At 51.8% G+C, this 27,580-nt stretch overlaps 2 protein-coding genes across 6 annotated transcripts in view; one reads left to right on the forward strand and one right to left on the reverse strand.

Moving 5' to 3' along the window:
- The window catches only part of RGMA (repulsive guidance molecule BMP co-receptor a), a 29,157-nt gene extending 13,668 nt beyond the window's left edge, over positions 1-15,489 (forward strand). Inside the window, 2 exon segments of the mRNA XM_062000245.1 lie at positions 8,445-8,956; positions 12,332-15,489. Coding sequence (XP_061856229.1) covers positions 8,445-8,956; positions 12,332-13,033 — 1,214 coding nt within the window. The 3' untranslated portion in view covers positions 13,034-15,489.
- Positions 15,490-18,615: 3,126 nt separating this feature from the next.
- CHD2 (chromodomain helicase DNA binding protein 2) overlaps positions 18,616-27,580 on the reverse strand; it is a 57,638-nt gene continuing 48,673 nt past the window's right edge. For all 5 annotated transcript variants that reach the window (XM_061999830.1, XM_061999832.1, XM_061999834.1 and 2 more), the window contains 6 exons: positions 26,420-26,554; positions 24,701-24,879; positions 24,243-24,342; positions 23,487-23,703; positions 22,122-22,371; positions 18,616-22,024 (listed from right to left, as the gene is read on the reverse strand). In XM_061999830.1, the coding sequence (XP_061855814.1) occupies positions 21,691-22,024; positions 22,122-22,371; positions 23,487-23,703; positions 24,243-24,342; positions 24,701-24,879; positions 26,420-26,554 (1,215 nt within the window). In that variant the 3' untranslated portion in view covers positions 18,616-21,690. The remainder of the gene's footprint in view (positions 22,025-22,121; positions 22,372-23,486; positions 23,704-24,242; positions 24,343-24,700; positions 24,880-26,419; positions 26,555-27,580) is intronic.

A 27,580-nucleotide genomic window follows, 5' to 3' on the forward strand; every position in this document is an offset into this window, starting at 1 on the left:
GGACAAGCTACCTTCTTTTTCTTGCCGTGTGACACAGTCCAGCCGGCCCTCTCTGAGATGATGTGGCAGGACGCTTCAGGAATGGATTCTGGCTCCGGGCTTTGCAGATGTGAGAGCATCCACATGCTGGGGATGGGAGGGTGGGGAGCATCAGAACTCGGGGGATGGGTCCCTGTTAGAAAGTTCCTTTTTCTCTTTAAAACGTAGATCCTGAGCCCAGAGGAGGCCATCAATCAGATGTATTTAAAAATAAACACGCCTCTGAAGGTCTGTGTCTGTGAAGGAGGAGCAGGTATCGGGGAAGAGTGATGGGGAGCCAGCCTGGCGGTGCCAGCTGGGAGCCCAGCCTGCAGGAGGGGATCCACTGGCTCTCCAGTGTCCCTGGATGCATCTCCAGCACCAGTCAGGTGCCTGTTTGGGATTTTGGTGGGCCCATGGGGCTGCTGCCTGCCAGACGGGCAGCTGCCACCCCACGCCCTGCGCCCAAACCTCCCAACACCTCCCATCGAGATGCCGCAATTTTTTTGGCAGGCGTTTAATTGTATAAATTTGCCTCATCCAGATTTATGTGCTCCGGGCTTTTCTCCATCTCCTCGTTTCGTGTTTCGTGTCTCATTTACCTCTGCGTTTGAAGGGCTGAAATTTCACAAGAGCACAGCGGGGATGATTATTCCTAGAGGGAATCCACACCTGTGAGCAGCCAGCGTTTCCCTGCCAGCCCCGCCGCGGCCAGGGCAAGGGGGAGGGAGGAGAGCGAGGGACCCGCTGACACACCTGGGGGGCCCTCGGGCGCTGGTGGGTGGCAGCCCTGCCTTCAAAGGCACCCTGGGAAAGCAGCTTCGGCCTGGGGAGAGGGATGGCTGCTGGAAACCCAAAGCACTCAGTGGTGGGGTTGGCTGGTGGAGGTGGCCTTGTGCAAGGACCGCTGCTTCGAAGAGATGGGGACGTGAGTAGTGTTGGCTGGGGGAGGAAGCTGAGAGTGATGCTGCAAGTCAGGGAGTGAGAGAGCGAGTCCATCCCTCTTCCCACTGGGCTTGTCTTGGGTGAAACCCTTCACGTCGTGAGCTTCCTCATCTGTAAGATTCACAGGCTCTTGATGGTGAGAGCGGCTGGGTGCTCCCCAGCTGGGAAAGTCAGGTGTGCAGCTCTGGCACCGCTCCTCAGCCCGCCATGGCAGGGAGACAGCTTCCTCAGTGCCCTTCTGCACATGGAGCATCGCAGGACATTGCTTCCCTCCCTCCTCCTCTTCTTCCATCCATTGGGTGGAGCAAAGCCTGCATCCTCTGAACCATCAACCAGCATTGCTCCCTCCAGGCAGGTGAAAGCTCCAATGGTTGTGGCAAAGGCAAGCTGAAGCCCGAAGGCCAGGATGAAGTTTAAAGAGCAAAGCCTGTGACTATGTTGCTGCTTTGGCTGTAAATGCTGGTCCCTCCTCTCAGCCCATCCTACCTCCTGAACCTCCCAAAGTGCTCGGAGCATCTGAGCCGCTCACAGCCCTGGCTCTGAGCTCCATGGGTGATGCTTTCCATGTCTGATGGTGTCTGCTCAGCCTCCCCCTGCCTGGGGACGGTGGGGTGAGCCCGGAGGAGTGATGCTGGTGGAGGGGGCTGGACAGAAATGCGTTCTCCCCATGAAGCGTGCTGGGTCAGCAGTAAGCTGACTCTCCAAGCCAAAAGAGCTGACTGAGTGACAGGAACAATCAAGGGCTCCTTTGGCAGCATCCAACGGTTGCTGCCGTAGCTGGGGAAGACACTGACTCCGCTTTTTTTTTCCTGCCTGTACTTGCCCCGTGTCTCTGCGGCGCCTGGAGAGGAGAGATGGGGGGCCGTGAACTCGGCACTGAGGACAACAGGGAGTTGGCTGTGGCGGGTCCTCCAGATGCTTCAGTGATAGACACAGGTTGAAACGGGAAAGCTCCTTCTGTGTCCTTCTTTTGACTTAAAGAAACTGAGGGAAGCCTTTCCCCAGCATCCTCTTGAGCAAGACAAGGACTGGGTTAAAAGAAGCCGCATGGATTGAGGTGTGCCCTCGGATACATCTAGAGTCACTCTGTCAGAATGTCCTTTGTCTGGATTTAATGCATCTGCTGCTTCTGCCAGTGGAAGAGAACACAAACCCCAGGCCCTGGGGTGGAAGGTGGCCCCTCTGAGCCAACCTCCCCATGCACACCCTTGCAAAATATGAGCCCCAGCTCTTTAAGAGAGTCAGGTTTATTTTTCTCCTTCAGTTCCCTCCTCCCAGTCCTCCTCCCCCCACTTCAGTGCAACTGAAACCTGATCTAATCCCTTTGCACATGGGTAATTTATTGGTCTATTGGGCTTTTCTTGATGGCAAATTGCATTGTCTTTCTTCCTGGGTTGAGGCTTTGGAGCAGTTTGCTGCATTCCTGCAGCTCTTTTCTCAGGGCTGATCTTTCACACCCCCTCTGAGCACAGTCAAATCAGTTTTATTGGGCCTCTTTGTCATGCAAACAAGGCAATAATAACCAGGCTATTATTCTGCAAGATTGTGCTTGATTAACAGTTCAAAGGAGGTCGCTGGAAGAGCCCAGCTTTGCAGTCCCGCACAAATCCTTTTGGGAAGCTTGGGTCAGGTGGCCCTTGGGTCTTCCTGTGCTGCGGTGCCCAGTGGGGCTGCAGGAGAGCAGGGCCACTGCACTGATGGGCTGGTGATGTGACACCAGCTGATGCGTCATGAAATAGAATCACAGAATGGTTTGGATTGGAAGAAGCTTTTAGAGCTCCTCTAGTCCAACCCCTCTGCAGCGAGCAGGGATATCTTCAACTCGATCAGGTTGCTCAGAGCCCCGTCCAACCTGAACTTGTATACTTCCACCACCTCTCTGGATAACCCATGCCAGTGCTTTGCCACCCTCATCATAAAAAGATTCATTCCATCCTTGTATCTAATCTCAGCCCACAGAGTCACCAAGGTGTGAGACCAGCACGGCTGGCGTGTGGGGTGGCTCATGTAGACTTCCCTGCCAGAACAGGGAGAGTGCAAGGAGCTGGGCACAAAGGGCTGATGTCTCATCCCTTCTGGTTTTGCTTTAGACTTCTGAAATCTTGCTGGAAAGGATCTCATTAGCCAGGTTTTTGTGTGGAGCAATGTGATATTAACTTTTTAGAGGTCATTTTGGTGCTGGCAGTAACTGCCATCCACCTGGGAGCCGAGTAGCCCACATCTCCTTGAAGCTGGCAGATGTTGCTGGTATTTAGCACCTCTGAGAATAGTGCCTTTCCTATTGAGGTGTCAGCATAAATATGTTTATTTAGACTACTTAAATAAATATGTGTTTAGGACCCTAAGTCTAGGTGCTCAGAACTGAGGCCAAAAGTAATTAGGTTTTACTGTGCTCTCTGAAAAATCCTTTTACTGCCTGTGTGGGGCTTGCACATCTACACTTCAATCCATATGTTTGGAAAGACATGGGATGATGTATTTGCATCACATGTGGGTGATGAAATACTTTCCAGCCCGTTAGTAACCAAGAGGATATTAAACAACATCTCTTAGCAGTGAACGCTTTAAAATTAACAGGTTTGGTTAACATGCACCCAAGAGTCTTAAAAGAATTGGCTTTTGCTTACTGAAATTAATTCCCAGTAATTCTCTTTGCTGGTGAAATTACAGAGTAGATGAATTGTCCATTTTGTGCTGCTTTTCTGAAAAAAAGAAGCAAGCCAGCATGATTTGGGTAAATGAGATCCAGGTAACCTGATCCCAGCTGAAGGGAAAACAGGGGGCACTGATAATGAAAAGGCTCTTTAAAAGTCAGATGTTAAAAGTTAGATGTGTGCATAGAGCGTGTTTGAACACTGAGTAGTGTGTAATATAAAGTACCAATGACAGGGCAGATAGAGCAGTGGGGCCTGGGACTTGTGTGATACCCCAGGGCCCTGTATGTGTGTTTGGTGGCCCACGAGACGTTTGCACTCTGGCTGGCAGGAGCAGTGCCTTGCACAGTGGGAACTCTGCTCATGGCCAAAGAGCACATCTTTGGTGTTGTGGTGTCCCCCATGGGTACTGCCCATCGAGGTGGAAGGCTTTGGGGCAGGTCTGATGGTGGGGCTGGGCAAACACCTTCCAGGGAGAACTTAAAAGTGCAAACCCTTTAGCTTATCTAGAGGACTGACAAGTGACTTGATTGCAGTGTGTAAATATCTTTGTGGGAAACAGCACTGGTTACTAACGGACCTTTAACTGCTTTGGAGAAAATCCGTGGTTGTTTTTATGTCTTGACAATGAAGTCAGATAAAATCCACTTAAAACCAAGACCTGCATTTTGTAAAGGTGATAAACTCCTGAAACAGCCTGCTGAGGAAAGGGGTGGCTTTTCAGACCAGATATACCTAAACAAACCATGGGGCTATGCATGGGGTGGCTGCCATAGTCCAGGTGATTTAATGATTTCTTCTGGCTTTAAGCTTTCCAAAACGGTTGGTTTCCAGTTACCAAAGTAAATTTTGAGCCTGGTTTGAGTGGCATTAAGCTTTTGAAAGGAAATGATGAGGAGGTTGGGAGGTGGTTGGGTCTACAAGGGGTTAAAGTCAGCCGACCCCCCCTGGAATTAAGGACCCTTTGTGATGGACAAGGGTGGTGGCATCACCCAGACCCTGGGATATCTCAGATCCCAGGAGAGCCTTGCTGGATTCCTGCTTGAGAGGGATTTATTTCCGTGCTAAGTCATCTGTGGCTGAAAAACAGATCCATTGTGAGTCGATGGAAAATAGATTATGTGAAATTGAATAAACATCGTTTCTTGGCCCCGGTACAAATGAGCCTGCACTGCTGTGCCAAGGCTGCTGCCAGAGGGGACGAGGCAAGGCGTGTGTTGAGGGGGAGAGGGTCATCTTTGCTCTCTTCCACAGCCCTTGATTAGCCGTGGTTCCTCCCCAGCAGCTCTGGGAGAAGGGGGTTGTTAAACCCCACAGTGGTTGGAGCCTCATCTGTGGGGCAGCCCGGCAGGGTGGGGGGTGGGGTATGCAGCCTCCATGCCGCACCTGCCTTTGCAAATCCAGCCTTATATGGGGCCCTGAACGAAGCAGCCAGCAGGGGATGGGTGCCAAAAGCCGAACGATAACATCTGCAAGAAAAACACTCCCCCTTCAGGCCCTGGGAGGAAGGAGGTGGGCTCCCTGCCCTCAGCTTTGGTGGGCTTCTATTGAAGCCCGTACCTCAGGCAGCCAGCGTGGCAGGGAGGGGTGTGTGCCATGGGGTTTCCCTCGGCACCCAGCAGCTGGAGTGGCTTTGTCCTGACACACTTCATGCCTGTGCCTCCTGATCCAAGGGAATGTCCTTAAAGAGAAATGGCTTGTGGCTTTACAGAATGGTAGGGGTTGGAAGGGACCTTTAGAGATCATCCAGTGCAACCCCCCTGCAGAAGCAGGTCCACCTAGATCAGGTCACACAGGAACGTGTTCAGGTGTTTTTTAGTACCTCCAAGGAAGGAGCCTCCACACCCTCCCTGGGCAGCCTGGGCCAGTGCTCTGTCACACTCATAGCAAAATAGGTTTTTCTTATGTTTAAATGGAACATTTTGTGTTCCAGCTTCTTTCCCTTGCCCCTTGTCCTGCCACTAGATACAGCAGAAAAAAAGGGATGCCCCAACCTCCTGACATCCACCATTTAGATATTTGTAAATATTAATGAGATCCCCATTTACTCCTGTGAAAAAAATCCCATCTCCACAAGCCCAGGCTTTGCAAGCTGCTGGCTGGAGAGGATGGAGATGAGGAAGAACTTTTTCACCAAGAGGGTTGTTGAGCATTGGAACAGGCTGCCCAGGGAGGTGGTGGAGCACTCATCCCTGGAGGTATTTAAAAGACACACAGATGAGGTGCTGAGGGACGTGCTTTAGTGGTAGGCTTGGCAGTGTGAGGTGAGGGGTTGGACTCGATCTTGAAGATCTTTTCAAACTGAAATGATTTTGTGATTCTGTGATGCTTTGCCTTACCAAGCTGTGGAGTGTGTGAGTCTTGCATGTCCAGGGACGTGTCCTCCAGCTCCTCCTGGGGCTGTGCCGGCAAGTCTGGCTGCAGTGACAGCCCTTTCAGCTACATGCAACCTCCAGGCATCCTCAAGCTGAACATTAGCATAACTACTAGGAGAGCAGTGATTTCCCTGCCTCATGCTGCAGTGGTTTGGGATGGTCACAATCCTACATGCTTTTTTGACTCCTGGGTCCTTGGGGATCTGCAAAGATGTGCTTGCAGTCTCTCAGCAGAGGGAGTGAGATGCGGTTTCCTTATTTCCTAGCCTGATAAGCCCACACCCAGATAACAACCATCTAACTCTGAAGTGCCCCTGCTTGCACTCCCTATGCCAGCAAACTCACTTGCTCCCATCACTCCAGCTGTGCTACCATGTCTAATCACCTGCAATAAATACCACCCCTTACTTCTCTTTCTGAGTTCAGGCACTGTGTTAGCGGTACCATACTGCACCAGCCATATTTGGAGGGAGCTCCTCCAGAGCCAAAGCCAAGCTTTTCTGCCTGCTGGTGGCATTTGCATCATGTCTGTCATGGAAGAGAAACACCAAGCAATACGCTGTATTGCGAGCCAGCTGGCTGCAATGAGAAACCCACTGACAGGCAAAACGTCTTTGGTGGAAAACCCACACTCTGGGGTGGAAAAGAAAGGAATATAAACCAATAAAGATGTTTAAGTTTGATCCATACATGCAGAAGGCTTGGCAGAAACCATGAGCCTGTGTCCCATCTCAAAGGCTTGTTATCAAGTTACCTCTGGTCAGTGATGAGTTAAAGGCTTTCCACAGTGCTTCTTGCAGGTTTAAATGGGATGCTGCCAAGTCAAAACAGCTCCTGGGTTGAAATAGCTCCTGGGTTCTCGATGCTGTTGCTAGCATCTGAGTTTATTAAACATGAGTTTGAAAACTGTGAGGAACCTGTCACCATTTCCTATTTGCACTTCACTCTTCTTGGAAAGGGAAAGGAGACAGGTTTGTTTCTTAAAGCCGGACTGCTTAGTGTTTTATAGCCTTGGTCTCCCTTTCTGACTTTCCAGCACCAACTATGTTTAGGTTTCCAGCACTGCAGTGTTTCAAAGTAAAACATACTGTTTTCCCTGAAACAATACTGGGGTTTGTAACTTTCTTTTTAAACAAATCTGAAATGGTTTTGGCACAGATGCCTTGCCAGCCTCCTTCTAAACAAACCCCGAGACAGGAATAAACGTGTACGCCTGCGAGAGGCACCACGAGAGCATCTGGAAATGATGGGGCTTGTCTTCTCATCCTTCTGTGTGCCTGTGCCCAAGGGGGTCAGTTGAGAGGAAGGGAAACGCCATGAATTAATTGTAGGTGGTGTGAGCCTGGGTTAACCCAGCAAGACTCAACACTCTCACAGCAAGAGCAGTGTCTGTGTGCTATTCCATGATGGCTGTGTGCTTTTTGCGCAGCTGCTTTCCAGCCTGCCCCAGAGAGCAGATGCTGGGGGGCAAAAAACCAGGATCTCAATTTTCCTTTGCCTTCTTCAACATTGTCAGCAAACACCAAGGCTCTGGCTGAGCCCAGCAAAGGCCCCAAAAGCCTTCGGCTTTGCATCTGCGTGGGCAGTGCCAGGCGGGTGCAGGGGGAGCCAAGGGCTCAGCACCCTGACACGCCGGTTTTTCTCCTCCACCTCTTGTTCTCTCGTGGGCTGTGGTGGGAAACTCTCCCGGGGCTTGGCAGACAGCAGGAAAGAAAGCGCCTTTTTGGCTCATGCTTCTTTCCAAGGTGCACAGGGACACGGGCAAGCAGCACTCCCAGCACTGCTGCAGCCCCGAGGGTGGTGGGGCGGCCGCCAGCTCTGCTGCGGGGTTGGCCACGGCACAGATCCTGCTCTAACCTCTACACATGTGTTTGGGGCACAACAGTCATGCTCTGGGCAGGCTTCCCCCGTGCCCACAGAGGAGGAAATGGAAGGCAGACAGATATTTGGCCTGGTAGAGCTCAGTCCGGATGCAACAAACAGTAATTCCAATGCACAGTAATTCATGCAGCACACAGCTTTGAATGTCAGACTCTTAAAGACCTTAAAAACCCCGTTGCACATTAATGACGGTGCCTTATCGCAGAATCACAGATGGTAAGGCTTGGAAGGAACCTCTAGAGATCATCCAGTCCCTACTAATGAATGCATCCCATTCTTCCCCACCCTGGTTTTCCCCCTCCAAGGCCATTCATCTAAAGGTTGGATGTTCTTTCCCTTCTCGGCTTAAATTGGGGCAGATCCTGTTGGTTTCTTTGGCTTTGATGCATGAGCCTTGGGTCATGTGAGAGGGTGAAGTTTGGCGAGCGAGGCCCCGTCACGCGGCAGAGCCGGCGTCATGTGTTGGGGCCATGGGAGGAGGACTCGGGCTTCGCGTTGGCCGCGCCGCATGTGAGCGCTGACACAAACCTCCCCTCACCCCCCCTTTCTGTCTCCCTTTCACCTCCCGCAGTGACGTCTCCATGCAAGATCCTCAAGTGCAACTCTGAGTTCTGGGCGGCCACGTCGGGCTCGCACCACCTGGGCGCGGAGGAAGCGCCCGAGTTCTGCACGGCCCTGCGCGCCTACGCGCACTGCACCCGCCGCACCGCCCGCACCTGCCGCGGGGACCTGGCCTACCACTCCGCCGTGCATGGCATAGACGACCTCATGGGCCAACACAACTGCTCCAAGGATGGCCCCACGTCCCAGCCCCGCCTCCGGACCTTGCCCCCCGGGGACAGCCAGGAACGTTCCGACAGCCCCGAAATCTGCCACTACGAGAAGAGCTTTCACAAACATTCGGCCGCCCCAAACTATACCCACTGCGGGCTCTTCGGGGACCCCCACCTCAGGACTTTCACAGACACTTTCCAAACCTGCAAGGTGCAAGGGGCGTGGCCGCTCATAGACAATAACTACCTGAACGTCCAGGTCACCAACACGCCCGTGCTGCCTGGCTCCACGGCCACTGCCACCAGCAAGGTGAGCCTGGGGCACGTCCCCGTGAGCAGAGGGGGGTGAGGGCAGAGGGGCTTCTCAACAGCCTGCCTTTGCACATTCTGCCCTCCACCATGTGCACATCTCCTTGGGGAGGGTACGACTGGGTGAGAGCTCCTCAGATTTGGAGCAGCTGGCCCAAAATATCAGGGCTACCAAGATGATGAGGGGACTGGAATATGTTTCTTGCAAGGAAAGGCTGTGGGATATGGGGCTGTTTAGCCTAGAGAAGACTGAGGGGGAACCTCATCAACACTTACAAGTACCTAAAGGGTGGGTGTCAGGAGAATGGGGCAACACTTTTTTCTGTCATGTCCAGTGACAGGACAAGTGTTCATGGACATAAGCTGAGACACAAAATGTTACACTTAAACACAAGAAAAAACTTACTTGTTGAGGTGAGGGAGCACAAGTTGCCCAGGGAGGATGTGGAGACTCCTGCTCTGGAGGTTTCCAAATTCAGCTGGACACATTCCTGCGTGACCCGATGGAGGGAAACCTGCTTTAGCAGGAGGTTGAACTGGGTGATCTCCAGAGGCCCCTTCCAACCCCCACCATTCTATGATCAGCTGCCTGTCCTTCACTTAAATAACCTGTGGTTTGATCCTGAGCAAGGTCAGCCTCATCATGATTAGCAGGCTGAGATGCTGCAGCTGGGAGTGCCATTGTGGCCCAAGTACGGGATTGTCAATTAAGAGTGATCTCCCTCACTTGGGAACCTCCAGGTTGCTGTGAACAGCCAGACCAGGAATGATGGTTGCAGCTTTTGGGGAACTCCCAAGGTCCAATCAAACCCCCCACAGAGGCTCCAGCTTGCAGGGAAAACCCTGGAGGGAGCTAAGCTCCTCACACAGCCTTCCCCTCTGCCCAGGCTTGTCATTGTCCCTGTGGTTTGCAGCCAGGTCAAGCCTATTTGGTGGGTACAGTCTGTTCTGGAGGTGCTTTGACACAGCCTAAATAAACATCCTGAAGGTACAAGGCAAACACTGAGAAAACCCAAGTGAGAATGTGCTGCTGTGAGACAGCAGGACTTGTGTGGCATGGCCTCAGGTCCTTAGGGGAGACCTGGAGTTGGTGAGCTGTTAGGTTGCTCCATGGTGTACAAGCTCTCAAGCTAAAAGGCCCGAAAAGGGAGGCTCAGTAGGAGGCATCTTCTTGCCTTTGCAAGATGTCCTGTCCTGCACTGTCTGGGAGTTCTGCTTCTCCCTGTATGTGGGGAGAAGAGAGAAGCACACGTAGGACAGCGACTGCTGCTTAGCTCTGGATGTGACCTCTTTAGCCTGAGCTGGAGTTGGCATTTTGGTTTTATCCTGTCCTTAATAAACCTCCTTAAAGCTACTTAATGGTACTCTCAACTCTTTACCTCCCTGATGAAGCTGATGAGGAAGTCCAGCTTGAGGAAGGTGGCCCTTAAGGACCCCAGGGACCTGCAATTTCTAGGCTGGATCCCAAGATCACCATCTTAATTGAGCCTTTTCACCCGTTATCTGCCTCACAGGCTTGTGGTGAGATTAGTCGTGAGATCTGCAGTATCAGCTGTGGAAAGCATTGCTGGGTCATTGCTAGAGGGCCATGTGCTGTTGGAAAGGATGGGAGCCTCTCAGTCCAAGGGACTCTTTGTGTTTTTGCATGATGTTCTCTGGTCTCTCCTTCCTGCAGCCAGAGGCAGAGCTGGAGTGCAGAGGACGTGGCAGGAGGTCCATGCATGGGGTAGCGCAGCTTGAAACCCAAGACACAGTGGTGCCTCATGTCATGGCTGAGGAGGGCTGTGGTGGGACTAGGAGCAGCTGGGCACTCAGTGGAGGAGCAGGGACAGAGAGGGACATTGCCAGGGCTCTGCACAGCTCTGGGCTCTTCCCCAGCAGTGCTGGGAGCCACCACCACGCTCAGCCCAGTCCTTGGGGAGCCTGTTTTTCTCTTCATACCCAAGCCCTTGGCGCACCTCCACTGGAGCTGCTGGATCTGTCCCTCCTCCAGCTCTGGCTGAGTCTTGGTCTGACCCCTTCTAACCCTTCAGATTCACAGGGGGTAGGTTCCCCCTTAGCACTCCTCCCTCACAGGAGGAGGTGCAGGAGGAGGAAGAGCAGGTCTGCAGGATGTGAGAGAGGAGGGGCACAGGAGGTGAAGGAGGAAGTGTGGTTTGCATGGGAAGAAGAGTAAGTTGCTTTTCCTCCTGTGCACACTCTACTCTTCCTTCTCATAAAGCCTCCTCCCAACAAAGCCAGTTCAGCAACGGAAGAGCAAGTGCTGTGAGATGCTTGCTTCAGCAAGGGACCCATGTTTCAGCCCAGCCATGGGCAGGGAGCCGTGTTGTACTCAATCTAGGTCTCACCCCTAGCAGGGCCTGCCCACTCAGTCATGCTGAGCACATGCATGTCTGCATGACCGAGATGGAGTACGACATGTTCTGGGGCCCAGAGAGAGGAGAGACTGCTGGTCTGTGGGTGGCCAGGGAAAGGAAGAAGTCCAGTTCTTGGGATGTAAACACCATGGGAGCCAGAGGAGAAACTCCACCATGTCTAAGAGAGTCAGGGCTTGTCCCCCTCTGCCATTGCCCGGCCCCAGAGGCAGGAGAGTGCTGCGTGTGTGGGCACGCTGCCATGAGCCTGGGAGGCAGGGTATTGCACCCAGCTCCAGCTGCAAGGGAACTCCTGCACTGGGCCTGGCCATAACAGCGCAGATCCAGGCAGCATGTTCAGTCCAGCCTCTGAAGCTTGACTCCATACACAGTGTCCTCATTGCTGCACTGAAGCAGGATGGGCATATCTGGGGGCCTGATAGTTGGGGCAACTTCTTAGAATGGAGCATTAGCCCACGAGCTGAAAGCCATGCTCCTGGCACAGCTCCAGACGGCTCCTCCACAGCTGGTAGCAGCCAAGTGCTCTTAGGTGGTCATAGAATCATTTCAGTTGGAAGAGACCTTTAAGATGGAGTTCTGCCTTTGTCCGAGCCCTATCAACCACTAGACCATTTCCCTAAGTGCAACATCCACCCATCTCGTAAACTCCAGGGACAGTGACTGCAGCACCTCCCTGGGCAGCCCGTTCCAATGTCTGGCAACCCTTGCAGGCAAGAATTTCCTCCTCATATCCAGCCTGAACCTTGAGGCCATTTCCCCTTGTTCTATTTCTTGTTACCAGGGGGAACAAACTGACCCCCACCTCGCTACAGCTTCCTTTCAGGTAGTTGTAGAGAGCAATAAGGGTCTCCCTTCAGCCTTCTTTTCTCCAGGCTAAACAGCCCCAGATCCCTCAGCCGTTCCTCACAGGAGACATACTCCAAATCCTTTCCTAGCTTGGTAGCCCACCTCTGGATCCTGGTTACTGGTTGTAACCGTGTTCCTTTCTTTCCTCCCCACAGCTCACCATCATCTTCAAGAGCTTCCAGGAGTGCGTGGAACAGAAAGTGTACCAGGCCGAGATGGATGAGCTGCCCGCCGCCTTTGCCGATGGCTCCAAGAACGGCGGAGACAAGCACGGAGCCAACAGCCTGAAGATCACCGAGAAGGTGTCGGGCCAACACATCGAGATCCAGGCTAAATACATCGGCACCACCATCGTGGTGAGGCAGGTGGGCCGGTACCTCACCTTCGCCGTGCGCATGCCGGAGGAGGTGGTCAACGCCGTGGAGGACCGGGACAGTCAGGGCCTCTACCTGTGCCTGCGCGGGTGTCCTCTCAACCAACAGATTGACTTCCAGAGCGTCCGCTCGGCTCAGGCCACGGACGGCCGTGCCCGTCGCAAGGGGCCCAGCCCCCCGGCCGCCCCCGAGGCCTTCACCTACGAGACGGCCACGGCCAAGTGCAGGGAAAAGCTGCCCGTGGAGGATCTCTACTTCCAGTCCTGCGTCTTCGACCTCCTCACCACAGGGGACGTCAACTTCATGCTGGCTGCTTACTACGCCTTTGAGGACGTGAAGATGCTTCACTCCAACAAAGACAAGCTGCACCTCTATGAAAGGACACGGGAACTGGCCCCAGGCAACGGGGCTCCATCGAGGCCCACCCCTGCCCTCTGGGTAGCACTGCTGTGTTTGAGTCAGTGTTGGCTGTGCTTGTTATAGAGGTTTGCTCCTTCGCATCGTTGGAGAGTGTGGAAAGGGGAGCTGGAGGGAAGCAGGGCTGAGGCGGCAGTGCTGGACAACTGGAGTCTGGATATCAAAGCCTCACGGGTTGTCCTCAAACCTCAGCCCCCCTCTTTGGCACCAGGTCCTCCACCTTCCCAGCTGTTGCCAGGGAGGAACGCGCTGCCAGCGGGACCAGTCAGGAGCTTTTGCTGGACTGTACCTTGTCTGGACCTTCCTCTCTCCTCCTCCCAGCAATGTGGGTGCTGAGGAGCCCTCACATCCTTGCAGCTCTCCTCGACATCCCAGAGATGCACGTGGTGACTCTGACATGTGCGTGCATCAACCTGGCTTTGTCTTCGCAGAGCTTGCGAGGAGGGCGCAGAGCAGTAAGCCGGGGCCAGGCCTGGCCAGCACTAAGGGCTGGGCTTGCTGCTCCCCGGGGCCGTGCCCTGCTCTTGGGGCACGTCCCGCTCTGCCCGTAGCCCTGTTGTTGCAGAAAGTGGTGCAAAGGGGCCGAAATGGCGGGGAACGATCCTGCACTTGCCCGACCACCGGTGCCAGGCATCTTCTGGGTGGGAGGACACGTTCCTCAAGCCCCGGCTTGTGTTTGCTGTGGTTCAAAGGACGTCTCCTGGTTTAGCCAGTTCATTTGGCTGATGCACTCAGCAGTTTTATTCCTGGCTCCCTTGTCTCTGCCCAGACCCACCGAGGACTCGATGGTAACGGGAGAAACCTGGCCAGTATTCAAGCGGTTTCTGCAGCTTCTGCCCAAGCGTTGGATGAGTTCCTCACACCGTTCGCTCTCCGGTCCCCTGAAGCTGGCAGCGGGGAGACTGCTGCGGGGGAGACCCAACCTGCACCTCCCTCCCGCCCCTCGGCCCAGCCCTGGGATGGAGCAGGAGCGTCACACTCTCTTTGTTTGCTGCTAGGTCTCTGCTCAGCTCCTCATCCTGGGGCTGCCACTTGCAAGCCCGTTGCAGACCAGTTGCACCTTAAGCCCTTCTGGGCTTGGATTGGAAATGGGGCAATGTTCGAAATCTATCCAGGAGATGGGATGCAGCAGAGGACCCCCCCAACTGTCTCCAATGTCTGTTCCCTGCCTTGAAACCATCGATAATCTCTTTCCCCCACCATGTAGTGCTGCCCATCTCCTCCTTTTCATGTTCCTCTGTGGTTCAACCTTACTGCTCACTGAACAAACAGCAAGACCAGCTTTGGTCTGCATCTCGGAGACCTCCTCGTGGGTTTCCCTTCCTTTCCTCAGGGGGAGGTTGCCTGAAACAAGCCCCAAAACACATGTCACTCTTGGGGCCACCTCCTGCTCTCAAGGGAAGTCTCTGGGGGTGATGAGACAAGCTAGCACCAAAAGAGGTGGGAGCAGGCTATGTTTGGCAGTCTGAACTGCTGCCAAGAGGCAGCCTGGTGTAAATACTCCATGTGACTGTTCATTGTGTCCTAACAGCTCTAGAGCTCCATTTGTAAAGCAGCAGAGAAATGCAAAATTTGTGTCAATGGATGTAATTTATATTGTCTCTTTAATATATAGAGCCCTGGCATTGATCTCGTGTGACTGTACAGATGAAGAGATGTAATTGGTTTTTAAATGTTTAAGAAAAGAAACAAAAAAGATGTGTTTACTACTTTGCTCCTTGCTTCGTTTGCTGGTGCCCCAGGTATTCTGTTTAGGGAGATTTTGAAATAAGAGATATCACAGTTTGGAGACGCCGAGGTGAGCAACCACTGGACTGCAGCACAGGACAGTTGAGGTTCCTGATGCACTAATTGCTTGGCCAGGCTGATTTGGACTTTTTTTGTTTCCTTTTGTTAGAGAAGGAACCAAGTTTTTGTCTTCCCTAGAAATTTTGAAATCCCCAATTTGTCACTGGGTAAGAGGAAATGTTTGTTTCTTGCTCCGTTATGCCATAGATAAGAGCAGCTGTGCAAAGCATCCCACTGAAGACACGGTGCTTCTTGAAAGCGGTCTTAGCTGGCCAAGCCCCAGCTGGCCAAGTTCATTCTGCCCTTCAGACCTCCTTTTCCTATAAAGCCATCATCACCCTCTGGCACGATGGGCTGTGGTTCAGGGGTAATTTCCAGCCAAGGAAAGTCTGTTTGATGCTGGCGTGGCTCAGCCCCGCTGTCCAGGTGAGCACTCCAGTGGTGGCCGGCTGTCGTACGGTGGTAGGGGTATCTCTGTTTTAGAATCAAACAGTGAAGCACTTTATTTTGGTTGTGTTTGACCCAGTTCTGGTTAAAGGTGAAGTGTGGCCAAGAAAGACCCGATACTTGTAAACAATCAAACAAATACGTAGGCAAAAGGGGGAGGGCATTATGAGAAGCCCCCCTCCAGCTCCTCCCTGCGTTGAGACCCACGGGAGTGTCACCGCCTGTATATACTGTAAATTATTTATTGAGAGAAACACAAGTAAAGTTTGAGGGTTTTTGACAATAAAGGAGTGGGTCTCGTTTTGTTCCTGATGTGTTGGATGGTGCTGTTGGCTACTGCATTCACTCCTGCTGCTCCACTTCTGTGTTCACTCTACACCAGCTTTCTAACACCTGCAGCCCAGGGACCCTCTGGCAGCTCATTTCTGTCCTAAATCCTCCAGAGAATCACACTCTGGAGTTTCATTATCTATAGCCAAGGCAGAAAAATCAAAAGGGAGTGAGGGAGGAAAATCCAGATAATAAACTCTCCAAGCTGAGCTTCTCTGAGAAAGGAGATGTCCAAGCAGGTACCGTTGCCTATCCCTTACTCACCCCAACTACTGCGATGTGCACCACAATCATTTCCCCTTTCGATGTCCTCTTTCTTAGGCATCCCTCTTGGCTCCATTTGGGTCTGTTACTGCCCTCTAATGAGAGAAACTAAAACTGCAACTTTTTTTTTGTTAATGGGTTTTGAGAAGCTGAAGGACTCAGGCCCTGCAGCTGGGGCCAGGGAGATGCTGAGGCTGGGTGGGACACCAGCACTGGCTGAAAACACAGATTATTTGGGCAAATCCCCGAAAAGATACACAACACCAGAGATTAGGGACCCGACCTAATACTTCAGAGCCCTGAAGAACCATCAGCTTTCAAAAAGAGGCAAACCCCATCCCTCTGCCATTACTTGCACCAGATCATAAGAGCTTTACTATAGTTGAATCTGCCAAGATACATGAAAGCTAACCTGGGCAGAGGGGTAAGGGGGGGATCTCCCTCGCTCACAGCCATGCCAGGAGGTCACCAATGGTCCCCCTGCTCACCAGCTCCTGAGCAAGAGCACACCTACATCTCCTGGGGGAACAAAGTGCGGGTGTAAGGGGATAGTGACCCCTGAATGACCAGGATGCCCCGTCCTCAATCACACGTGGCACTGAAGCCTACCCAGGAGGAGCGTGGGGAAGGAGGGGACATGCCAGGGCTCAGGGGCAGTGGTAGCAGCAAGGATCCAATGCCTTCTCTGAGAGGTTTTAATTGCTCTCTGGGTCTCCCATGGGCAGTGGGAGTGCAGCCCCTGGGTCTCCTCCCAGGTCCCATCCCATCCTACTCCTCTGAAGCGCCTGGTCCCACGGAGGACAGTTGCTCGAGTGCCACAGCCTGGGGTCTCCAGTGTGGTTTCAAGCCCCGTTTTGGCTCCGCCTACCTGTCCCCCTGGCCTCTGGCCAGAGCCTTAGCTGCTCCGAGCTTTGTGTCAGGATGAGCAGCTGTCTGGGAATAACCACAATTGCAGAACATTGTTCAAAAAATGGCTTTTATGTGGGAATCGCCTGTCCTCTACAGAGGCTGCTACGGCAGGGCCGAAGCAACATGAGGGCTCCTCAGCACCCCATCCTCGCTGAGGGGCTGGTGTGCCCAGGGTTTGGTAGCACACAAACCCAGTCAAGGTGTGTTCTGCTCTGCCCACCACCTCGGGCAGCGTGGCCCTGCACTGAGAGAGGCCAGTGGTGGCAGCTACGGCTTTGGCCTGCACAGTATGGACCCGGCCCAGCCCAGGCCTGCCGCCCTGCCCACCACCCTGCAGTGGCCACAGCCTGCATGAGCCCAGCATTACAGCCACACTGTACTGAGGGGCTGGAGCCTGTCCAGAGACAGGCAGCAGAGCTGGGGAAGAAGGGTCTGGACAAAAAGTCTGATGAGAAGCGGCTGAGGGAACTGGGGGTGTTTAGTCTGGAGAAGGCTGAGGGGAGACATGATCACTCTCTACTACTACTATCTGAAAGGTTGTGGCAAAGGGGGAGTCAGTCTCTTCTCCCTAGTAACGAATGACAGGACAAGAGGAAATGGTGGAAACGGCCTCAAGTTGTGCCAGAGGTTTAAATGGGAGCTGAGGAAGAACTCTTTCCCTGAGAGGGTTGTCAGCCCCTGTCCCAGGCTGCCCAGGGAGGTTGGAGACTCCCCATCCCTGGAGCTATTGCAAAGCTGTGGAGCTGAGGGATGTGGGTTAGTAGTGGGCTTGCCAGCGTGAGGGGAGGGGTTGAACTCAATGATCTTAAAGGTCTTTTCCAACTGAAATGGTTCATACAGAGGAGACACTCCCATGGGACCAACCAGGCCCAGAGAGATGCAGGAAGTGGCATCACAGCCAAGGAATCATTTCCCCACATCCTTACCTGCCCCACTGCTCCAGCTCCTCAGGCCTCTGCTTCTCCAGCTTTCTTGTGGGTATCCCTGGACAAAAGATGAATCAGTGGTGCATTAGATGGCCTGCCTCAGCAAAATTCACCTCCCTGTGCTTCAGGCAGGGACGCCCAGACCAGCTCCCCACAGTCCGTGCCTCCAGCTGAGCCCCCTCTCCCTGCCACAGCCAACAGCCAGTCATTCTTTCCATTAAGAAATCCATTTTTCAAGGCCATATAACTCAGCTGGGAAATTTCACTCTTGGCTGAAACTTGGCTCAGCAGCAGAGAAGCCGGGAAGGGCTGGACCCAGCAGCTACAGGTGTGAAAAGCAACTTTTACAATGAGCTCTTGTAACTTGGGAGAAACGGCTTCAATCCCCGCAGGGCCTCTTGCCATGTGGGCCTCAGCGTAAAGGGGTGGAGAGTAAAACAAAGCAGCCCATGGGATACCAGTGTATCCCACCCAGGGAGAGAGAGGCATGACCTGCCCAGGAGAGGCCGTGGACAGAGCAGAGAGCTCCACTTTTCCCTAAAGAAAAGGGAATTCTCCCTGGAAAGTATCAGCAAACAAAGCTGAAGTACTCCCAGAGATCCAGAAAAGACTGGAGGATGGATAAACAACATAAACACTGGTACCATCCCAGTGAAAACCTGGTGGAAATGAGTGAGGAACTGCACAGCTTCTCCTCAGCGGGTGGAAATCCCCTTCCAAAGGTGTTTCCAGCTCTCCATCACCACAGAGTCTGAAACTAAAGCAGCCTGACAAGAACAGGCTTCATTCCTGCACAGTGCAAACACCCATCTTAGTGTGCCCATGGCTGGCAGAAAAGGGCCCTGGGCTCTTGTGCCCACGCTGGTTTTAAGCACAGGCCCTGGGCTCCTGGCAGACCCCTCTCCCTCCCCAACACACCACGCTGGCGCGGTTCTGAAAATCTCAGTGACACTTTTTAATATACAAGAATCAAAAGTACAGCAGTTTTACAATGTAGGAAAATTTAATACATACTATATAAACAACATATTTACATCAGAAATCACTAGGACAGTGGCATTTTTTTTTCCTTTTCACAAATATAAATATTAATTACTGTTTTTAGTCAACAGGTTTAAAAGTCCACATTTTTACAGTAAGAGTCCTTCTCTCCCCAGAGGGGAGGCGGAGATCAGGAGGAAATGGGTGAAAGCAGGATAGTATTTTTAGGTGGATCACTTGAACCGTTCACACAAGAACTTTGGAAGGCTGTGAAGAATCCATTTGGGTTGGGCACCACACGGCCTGTCCCTGCAGCAGGTTTCAGTCTGCAGGGCTTCCCTTCCAAAAAGGGCAGGCTGAAAAACTCTGGCTTTTTAAATAAAAACCCAGCAAGTTGCTACTTTTTCCCTGCAAAGAGGCTAAAGAGAATGCCACAGGTGGCTGGGAAGGAAGAGGTGCTGACCAAACACTGCGGTGAAGCTGAGGGCTGTGGACCTGTCCCCTCCGATCCCACTCACGTCCCAATGACCGTGGCTGGTTATGGTCCCTGTGTTGAGGGGATGTAAAACACACATGTGTGCACACACACTCAGGGAGGACTTCCCCCCAGATTTAGTTCTCCAGCTTCATTAAAGCCAAACCCAACGAAGACCCACCCACAGTGAGTGACCGGAACTGTGTGACTTCAGTGTCAGGTGAACCACGGCGACGGCTCTTCAGTGAGAATGTGCAACACCAAAAGCTTTACCCAAGAAAACCCCAATCAACCTTACACCTGGAACTCAGGATGAGCAGAACCCCCTACATTTGGACACAAAAATGCCTCTTGCTGGGGTACAAAATATCCCTGTGCCAACCCATAACACTGGTCTTTTGCTACAAGCTGTATGGCACGAGCTTTCCACCACCACAGCACCACTTGGTGAGCACAGAGAGCAATTCTCTTTGCCCCCGACGAGGTTTCTTCCATTTTCACATTAAAAGCTAATACCTCTGAAAAGAAAGGACCTCTTTGTTGAATACCACAGCAAGTGCACCTGCAATCACAGCTTAGTGAGAAACTCTGTGGGAACGTGCCACCTCAGCACCTCCCAGCAGCTCCACGGGGGCTGTGGAAGACTTGCCTTCACCTCCTCCTGCACAGGTAAACATGAGTGTAACACTTTCTCGGGGCACTACAGTGCCCCAAAAGAAGCAAAACTGCCCTATATTTGGTGGAAATCTTGCAAAAGGAAAAACAAAAAGGTGAGCAAACCCCCTCCCATGTGTCCTGTTAAAGCAGCAGGCTCCAAAGGGACACTCCAGGGGATGCCCTGCATAGGGGGGACATGGGGGTGTTAGTGTCTGTTTGTGGGGGCCTTCAAGGCACTGGCTGGAGTCAGGAAGCCAGCCCTGAACACCCATTTCCCCTCAAGTCTTTTGGGGAAAGGACATCACAGCTTATTAGGGTCAGATACTGGCAACTTGAAAGAAGGCCCCACCAAGAGGAGGAGCCTGGAACTGCCTGGTTGTTAATACTGAGCTCCGGGAGGTAACACATCTCTGGGCAGCCCGGTGGGAGGGGGAAGCTCCAGGGATGGGATTCTCTGAACATAGACCTAGATCCTGAAAAACAATCACCCAAGCTACTTGTGGCCAGCAATCCGTGCACAACCCCTCACATCACACCCGTCAAGTGTCCAGGCTGTGGCTTCAATACTTGGAGGAGTGTTTGCTCTGAAGTTCACTGAGCTGGGCTAAGGACTCCTCTTTTCCCTCTGACACGGTGGGCTCCTAAGACATTTTCTCCAATGATTTTTAAGGACCCAGTCCCCAATTCCTAATTCTCTCCCTGCTCACTAAAGTGCTAAGCCCCCAGGCACTTTTCCAATTTACACAAAGTCTTTCAGTGCAAGGACTTTCAGCAACTCAGAGTAACTCAGCTGACTGCTGAGTGGTGGCAGGAAGGTGATTGTTCCCTGAGCAGTGAGCAGTCCCCTGGATTCCTATTTAACTCTACCATCCTGTATCCTTCGGTTGTAGTAAAAGTTTGTGATCACTGTTTCATGAAGCACAGAGAAATGACTTGCCCAAAGACTGGAGCACTTCAGTGGCAGGGATATTAGGAGGCTCAGGATTCCCAGATGCCCAGAGCCATCTTTTGCCCTTGCAGCTCCCAGCCAGCATCTGTTAGCTCCTGGACCATCCAAGTTGCCCATGTCAGAAGACAAGAGGAGCTTTATCATGAATTTCTGAGCCCAGTCCACTGGGAAATACTGATTTCACTCCAATTTCTTTCCTGCTGGTTAGAACTGAACTAAGTCTTTGGTCAGGAAGTCTTTTCTTTCTTAAGCCCCCTGGAGTCAAGATTTGCCAGTTCCAGCCCTGGAGATGGGAGGAAGATCTCTCACACCTCTTCTGTTGCAGGGGACACAACAGCAATCAAAGCAGAGCCAGTTTCTTGAAATGGATAAAGACATGGAAATGATCATGTGGCCAGGAAAGCAATCATTTGTTACCAGCATAGCTCCAACTCCTTTGGAGTCAAAACACAGGGACATTGAGTCCCCCTTTCAACCAAGCTTGGCTGCTGAGGGACTCTCCTGTCCCTCCTTCAGTACACCCTCTGTGCTAACCAGCTCTGTACTGGTTACACACAGAGCCCCAGCCCAACCAGTTTATCCCCAGTCCCAAAGCAGCATCTGTCGTGTAACATCGAGTCAGAGCAGGCACACAGCCTCCTGCACAATCCTAAGCAGCATCGATCCGCCTTCTAGGTTTGGGGAAACACTGGCCAGGGAAAATTCCCTCGGGTCCATTGGAATGGGGAAAACAAAACCAACGAGGAAACAAAGAGTCAGGCAGCAAGGCTGGTTCCAATGTTCAACGGTAGAAGAGGGGAAAGAAAAAGGGACTCCAAACCAGACCCAAAAGGGAAAAAAAAAATCTTCCTCCACCTACACCCCCAAAATCCTCCCTGACCCAACAAGATGATAGCAGCATGTTCAGAGTTTCTGGATGCTGGCTTGGAGAAACCAGCCACCGTTGCATCAAACCAAGTATTTCAGACGTGCCCACCCCCCTCCCCCAGCAGTCACTTTATGCTTTCCGAATGTTCCAGTTATAATCTGGATTGTTTTTCTGTTCTAACGACCTATCCAGAGGTGACCTGTGATCGAGAGGCGACTTGGAATCGTGAGGGGATTTCTGAGAGGGAGGCGAGCGAGGGTCCGACACGGCAGGGTGAGGTGGAGGGAGAGGCTGTTTGTAGTCTCCCGATTTGTCTGTGTGGAAGGACCGGTAGTGGTCCGAAGGTCCTTGGCCGTGGTACCCCATGGAGGGCCTGTGGTCAGACATCCGGCGGAAATCCTGCTGGTGGTAGTTCTGAGGCCTGAACTCATCGGATCGCCGACGCTTGGAGTCGTGGTGGTGCCTGCAGAGAGGGAAGGCAGGGATGGAGGTGAGGTCTCCAGGGAAAGCCCAGCGCGGTGCTGCCAACTGCCCCCCGGCCCCGGCAGAAAGGGAATTACCTGTCGTAATAGTCCCGGTGGCCCCGGTGGTCTCGGTCGCTGTTGTACTGCTCGTAGGGCCGCTTGCGGGACAGGTTGTTTGGTCTGTAGTTGCCGGAGCTCCGGTGGGGCTCTCCCCGCGAGCGCCGGTCCCCGTAGTGGTGGTCCTTGTACCAGTGCTGCTCGTACTGGTGGTGCCTCTCCCCACCCCACATCTGGTTGCTGTTGCCGCCGTAGTTGAACTTTCGATCCCTCTGCCATTCCCCTCGGTCTGCAAGGAGGGAAGCAGTGCTCAGGGTCTTTCACGCTTTCATTGAAGCCCATTGCTTTGCTGAATTCTCAAAGACATGAGAACTATTGCTGTGACCCGTTAACTTTCTCCTCCCTAAACTATGTGGGGCTCAATTTTATTCTTTACATTTCACAGAATCCCACAATGGTGGGGGCTGGAAGGGACCTCTGGAGATCATCCAGTCCAACTCCTTGCTAAAGCAGGTTTCCCTTGATCAGGGGACACAGGAACATGTCCAGGAGGGTTTGGAAACCTCCAGAGCAGGAGCCTCCACACCATCCCTGGGCAGTCTGGGCCAGGGCTCCCTCACCTCAACACCAAACAAGTTTTTCCTTGTGTTTAAGCAGAACTTTTTGTGTCTCAGCTTATGTCCATGAACACTTGTCCTGGCACTGGGCACCACAGAAAAAAGTGTCACCCCATCCTCCTGACATCTACCCTTTAGGTACTTCTAAGTGTTGGTGAGGTCCCCTCTCAGCCTTCTCCAGGCTAAACATCCCCGGGTCCTGCAGCCTTTCCTCGTAAGAGAGATGATTCCAGTCCCCTGATCATCTTGGTGGCTCTCCACTGGATTCTCTCCAGCAGCTCCCTGTCCCTCTTGAGCCAGGGAACCCAAAACTGGACACAGGACTCCACATGAGGCCTCATCAGGGCAAAGCAGAGGGGGAGCAGAACCTCCCTCGACCTGCTGGCCACGCTCTCCTTAATACACTCCAAAATGCCATTGGCCTTCTTGGCCCTGATGGCACACTGCTGGCTCATGTTTAGCTTGTTATCAACCATGACTCCCAGTTTCCTCTCTGCAGAGCTGCTCTCCAGCAGGTCAATCCCCAGCCTGTCCTGGTGCATGGGGTTGTTCCTCCCCAGATGCAGGACTCTGCACTTGCCCTTAAAACAAAGACATCGTCGTTTCTTTACCATTATTCTAGCAGCTCTTACTCTTAGGCTCTTTTCATCATTGTGTCATCATGTTTTCTAGTCTAGGAGTACGTACAGTGGTAATACAGGTTCCATTCCATCACCTTAAAACCTGAGCAGCCACAGCCCCAGAGGACATGTCCAAAAGCTAGAAGGGATGGCTTCTCCTGACTCACCTGAGTTGCTGAAATGTCTCTTGTTTGGATGGCCATAGTTGTCCCGTGGGTGCCCATGCATCTGCTGCTGGACATGGGAAGGGGGCAGGTGGATCTTCTGGGAATGAGGGTTGTGAGGCACATGAGACTGGGACACCACGGAATCGCGGCTGGAGCCTGAGGGCTCGGGGCGGAACGGCTTCTTCATGCTGGACATGTCCTCCTTCTTCTTCTGCTCCTGCAAGTTGGAAGAGAGGACTACAGCTCAACTGCTCTTCCCTCAAAAGATTCAGACCATGTGAGCAACGGCCTTGTCTGGTGGGCTCTGGATTCTTCTGCAGACCTCTCCTGCTGTGGGCCACCCACCTCTTTGAGGACTTGGTGAATCAACTGTGCCCAAGCGTGGAATGAATGGCAGTGGTACCAATGTGGTGGAGGATAGGCACAGTTCTGCCCCACACAGTTCTGCTTTGACATCCTATCCCTACAGGGCAACACTACCAGAGCTTTTCACTCTAAAAGGTCGACTCAACGCAACATGCCACACCAAGCAATGCTTTTTCTTGGTAGGGCAAAGGGACTAGTTGTTAGGTGAAGGGAGAAACTGCACATGAAAGAGGAGGCAAAAGCAACCAAACTGTTCAGATGTTAAGAAAAATCACAGACTGCCAACAACAACAGTAACAAACCAAGCCCATGATAAGAGGCAGAAAGTCTTGACACTTGGAGTGTGACAACTTTTAAAGCCAGCAGGAGGGAAAGCACTTCAGATCTCACCTCCTCTTCCTGTGATCTTTTCTTATGAGCCATCTTGTAGAGTTTGTGCAGTTTTCTGGCATCAAATTCTGTGAATTTTGACACAAATATCCATAGGTTCCTAGAAGGACAGAAACATTCTCTGTTAATTGCTACATCAGCAGTTTAACTGTCAACTGCTTTTAGGCCACCATCAAATCAGCTCAACCCTCTCTGGAAAACAGTCTCAGGCCAGCTCAGGACAAGAGGACTTCTTCAAAGTGAAACAAAGCAGTTTGCACTGGTTAGCTCTGAAATCTATTTCAATGAAGCCAGCATAACTTGCAGACAAAACCTTCACCTGAGGCTGGTCATGGACCGAGAGGGGTAGAGAAGGAAGAAGAGGCCAATGGCACACTCATCCACATAAACCCCAGGAGCCTCTGACTACCATTTTTAAACATCATAGACCAGCCAAAGAAAAGAAAACAATCTCTCACCTTCTCCATAGCTTGATATGATCCTGGTCAGTGTAGGCTTTAAGGCACTCAGAGATGCGGTCCCCGATTTTGAGGAGGCAGTTGCGTGTGTGCTCCAGCTGTTCCTGAACTGTCAGCCCCTTGTCAGGCTTATCGAGCTGCTTCAGTGCTTTTTTGACTGGTCTCATCCTTTCCTTGCACTTGAAAAGGCAATAAAGAGCAGGAAAGTGATTCATTTGACACAATGCTTCACGTTGTTCCCTTGCTAATTATACAGAGCTGGAGGAAATTCATTAGCAGGAGGTATTAACTTTATCTGACCATTAGGCAAGGAGAAATCAGCTATGAAAATAGCAATCTGGTGGACATGCTGCAGAAAATCATGAGGAAAAGATGAGAGCCTCCCCATCTCCACTGTCCCTGCCTTTCAGAGGGGAACAATTTGCTTTGCAAACCATAACAGCACACGGTCTGCTCTCAAAACTAATTGGATTCTTTTACCTTGGAAAAAAAAACCAGAACAATGAAATCACCAAGGAGGATGATCTTTTCAAAATGAAGAAAAGCAGAACTTGAGCATTACCAAAACAGCAGAAAAAAATGTTATAACCTGAAAAAAAAAAGAAGCCTGCAGAACACAGATTCCCTGAGATCATTTTTGCACTTACTACTTGTTAAAGAGGCAAGATTAATGAGAAGTTGTTGTTGTTCAGAGTATCGGTACACAAATACTTCTGCACTTGACAATGAGCTGGTTGAGTGGTTTGGCTGATACACTGAACTTGAGCTAAACAAGTGCTCGCTCAGCAGTCTCCCTGTGCATCCCTGTCTGCAGTTGCTTTCATCTACTGCTTTTACCAAATGTGGAAGACACGAGGTAAAAGCAGCACCTTTTCAGCTGTGTGCATCAATACTGTGCACAGGGTAAATCAGATCAGTTCCTTCTGCATCAATGGACCTTTCATGTGCCACAGAGGGAAAGTTAAAGTAAAAAAGCAGAAAAAAATGACACAGGACATGCAGTAAATACGGAGATTTGCATTTAGGGAACTGTTTTTGACAAGTAGTATTTCAGCATTTCCCTGTGCAAGTCAGGCCAAGGAGAGCCTGCCATGACAGCTTTTACTAGAAGGCTACTTTTACATCCAGCCTTGCAGGCCTGTTTGCTGCAAGAGCATGAACACAACCAGGGAAGTTCTTACAGCTCAGACAACTCCATAACCTCCTACAGCCATACAAGGTCACCCCCAAAACTCTCCTCCTGTGTGTCCCTGCCTGGAAGAGCCCAAATGGCTCCCTGGCTTGTACAGCAGAGACACTGCCACATACTGCTGCAGGGCCTCCATAAACCAGGGCTGACAAACAAGCAGTGGGAACTCTGCAGCTGAGTAAGAGCCCTTCTGCATGCTCTGTTGACAAGTTGCCCCCTGCTGCCCTGCGTGGCATCCCTGGCAGAGAGGGGATGAACATGTGCACTCCTGCAGAGCTCAATTTTGAAGACAGTTATCTGAAGCCTTCAGAGCTGAGGGAGCTTTGCAGTTTCTTCCAGCTGCAGTGCCACTTAGAGCAGCCACAGTGCCAGCATGCACAGAGGAGGCTGGTGGGTAACTGGGTACAGGGCTGTTCTGCCAGGCTCTCACTGTGGGGCACTAGGAGGAGGCTCACACTCTCACACCTAAAACATGACCTTGGATAATGTGAAAGCAAATCCTGGTTGCCTCACTGGGTGAAAATACTCACTATGCTGAATGTTTCTTGGTCCAGATCATCATCCTCATCTTCTCCAATGGGGATGGGTTCACTCCCTGCAGTAATGTGGACTGGACCTTGCGATCTCTTCCCTTTACTTCCAGATTTGGCTTCACCACCTTTAGGCTTTCCAAGGACAAATGACAGATAACATAATAAGCCAGACTGCAGGATCCCCAGTGATCCAACAAACTACCTCAGCGCTATTGTTACTGGCAGCTGTTAAACCCCAGGCACCGCTCCTACAACTTTCCTCCCAAGATCTCAAACTCATTCAGCTGCAATGTCTCCATTTAGCTTGATGTCACCCCTGAGGGAGCAGAGAGAAGTCAGAGCCAATGTTTTGGACATTAATATGATATTCATACTCATGGAGAGAGAACCAAGAAGACTTGGTTGAGAGGTTAAGCTAAAGAATATACATCCCTTGGAAAGGACAGAGCAGTCTCATGTCTATGGGACCTGCAGCCTCGTGTGACATCACTTGGTCCTCAGACTCTCTGGAAAGCAACCTCACATCACAGCCAATTTTGACTGATGTGACTTATTTACAGTCAGAGCCTTTCAGAGTCACAGTCATACCAAAATCAACGGAAAGCAAACTTTCCCCTACATATGCAACAACACTTCTTGGTTTGCACTTATGACCTCAGTGTCAAAACACAGAGGGCATGCAGTACATACCTCTTCTTTGGACAGGTACTTCATGTCATTATTATAGGAGCTTTTACCCCTCTTCCAATTTGAACCCAGCCTCAGGGCAGCTGTACCCAAAAGTCAACGGACATTTTAGTCCCCAACATACCATAGATGTTGAAACACTCATTCTGTCACTGTTCAGGACTCACCAAGGACAACCTTGAGCCCTGATGGTGGGGACAGTTGGGTTCTTTGGAGTGAGTTTCATTTAAAGGGCAATATAGAGAAGCAGCTGCCAAGGCTGTGATTTATCACAGCTGAACAGAACTTTGATCCGAGTGCTCCAGGCTCTCCTCCCTTCCTTCCTTAACATCAGCTCTTTGGCCATATCACTGTCACAGGGACAGATGTACTTTAAAGGCAGCTTGACAAAATCCCTCCCTTTTTGCTCACATTCCATCAAGCTTAAGGAGATATTGCCTTTTCTACTTTTTAATCCAATTCTCCACCACA

This window comes from Colius striatus, chromosome 7 (assembly GCF_028858725.1).
Source record: "Colius striatus isolate bColStr4 chromosome 7, bColStr4.1.hap1, whole genome shotgun sequence".
Classification (NCBI taxonomy): domain Eukaryota; kingdom Metazoa; phylum Chordata; class Aves; order Coliiformes; family Coliidae; genus Colius; species Colius striatus.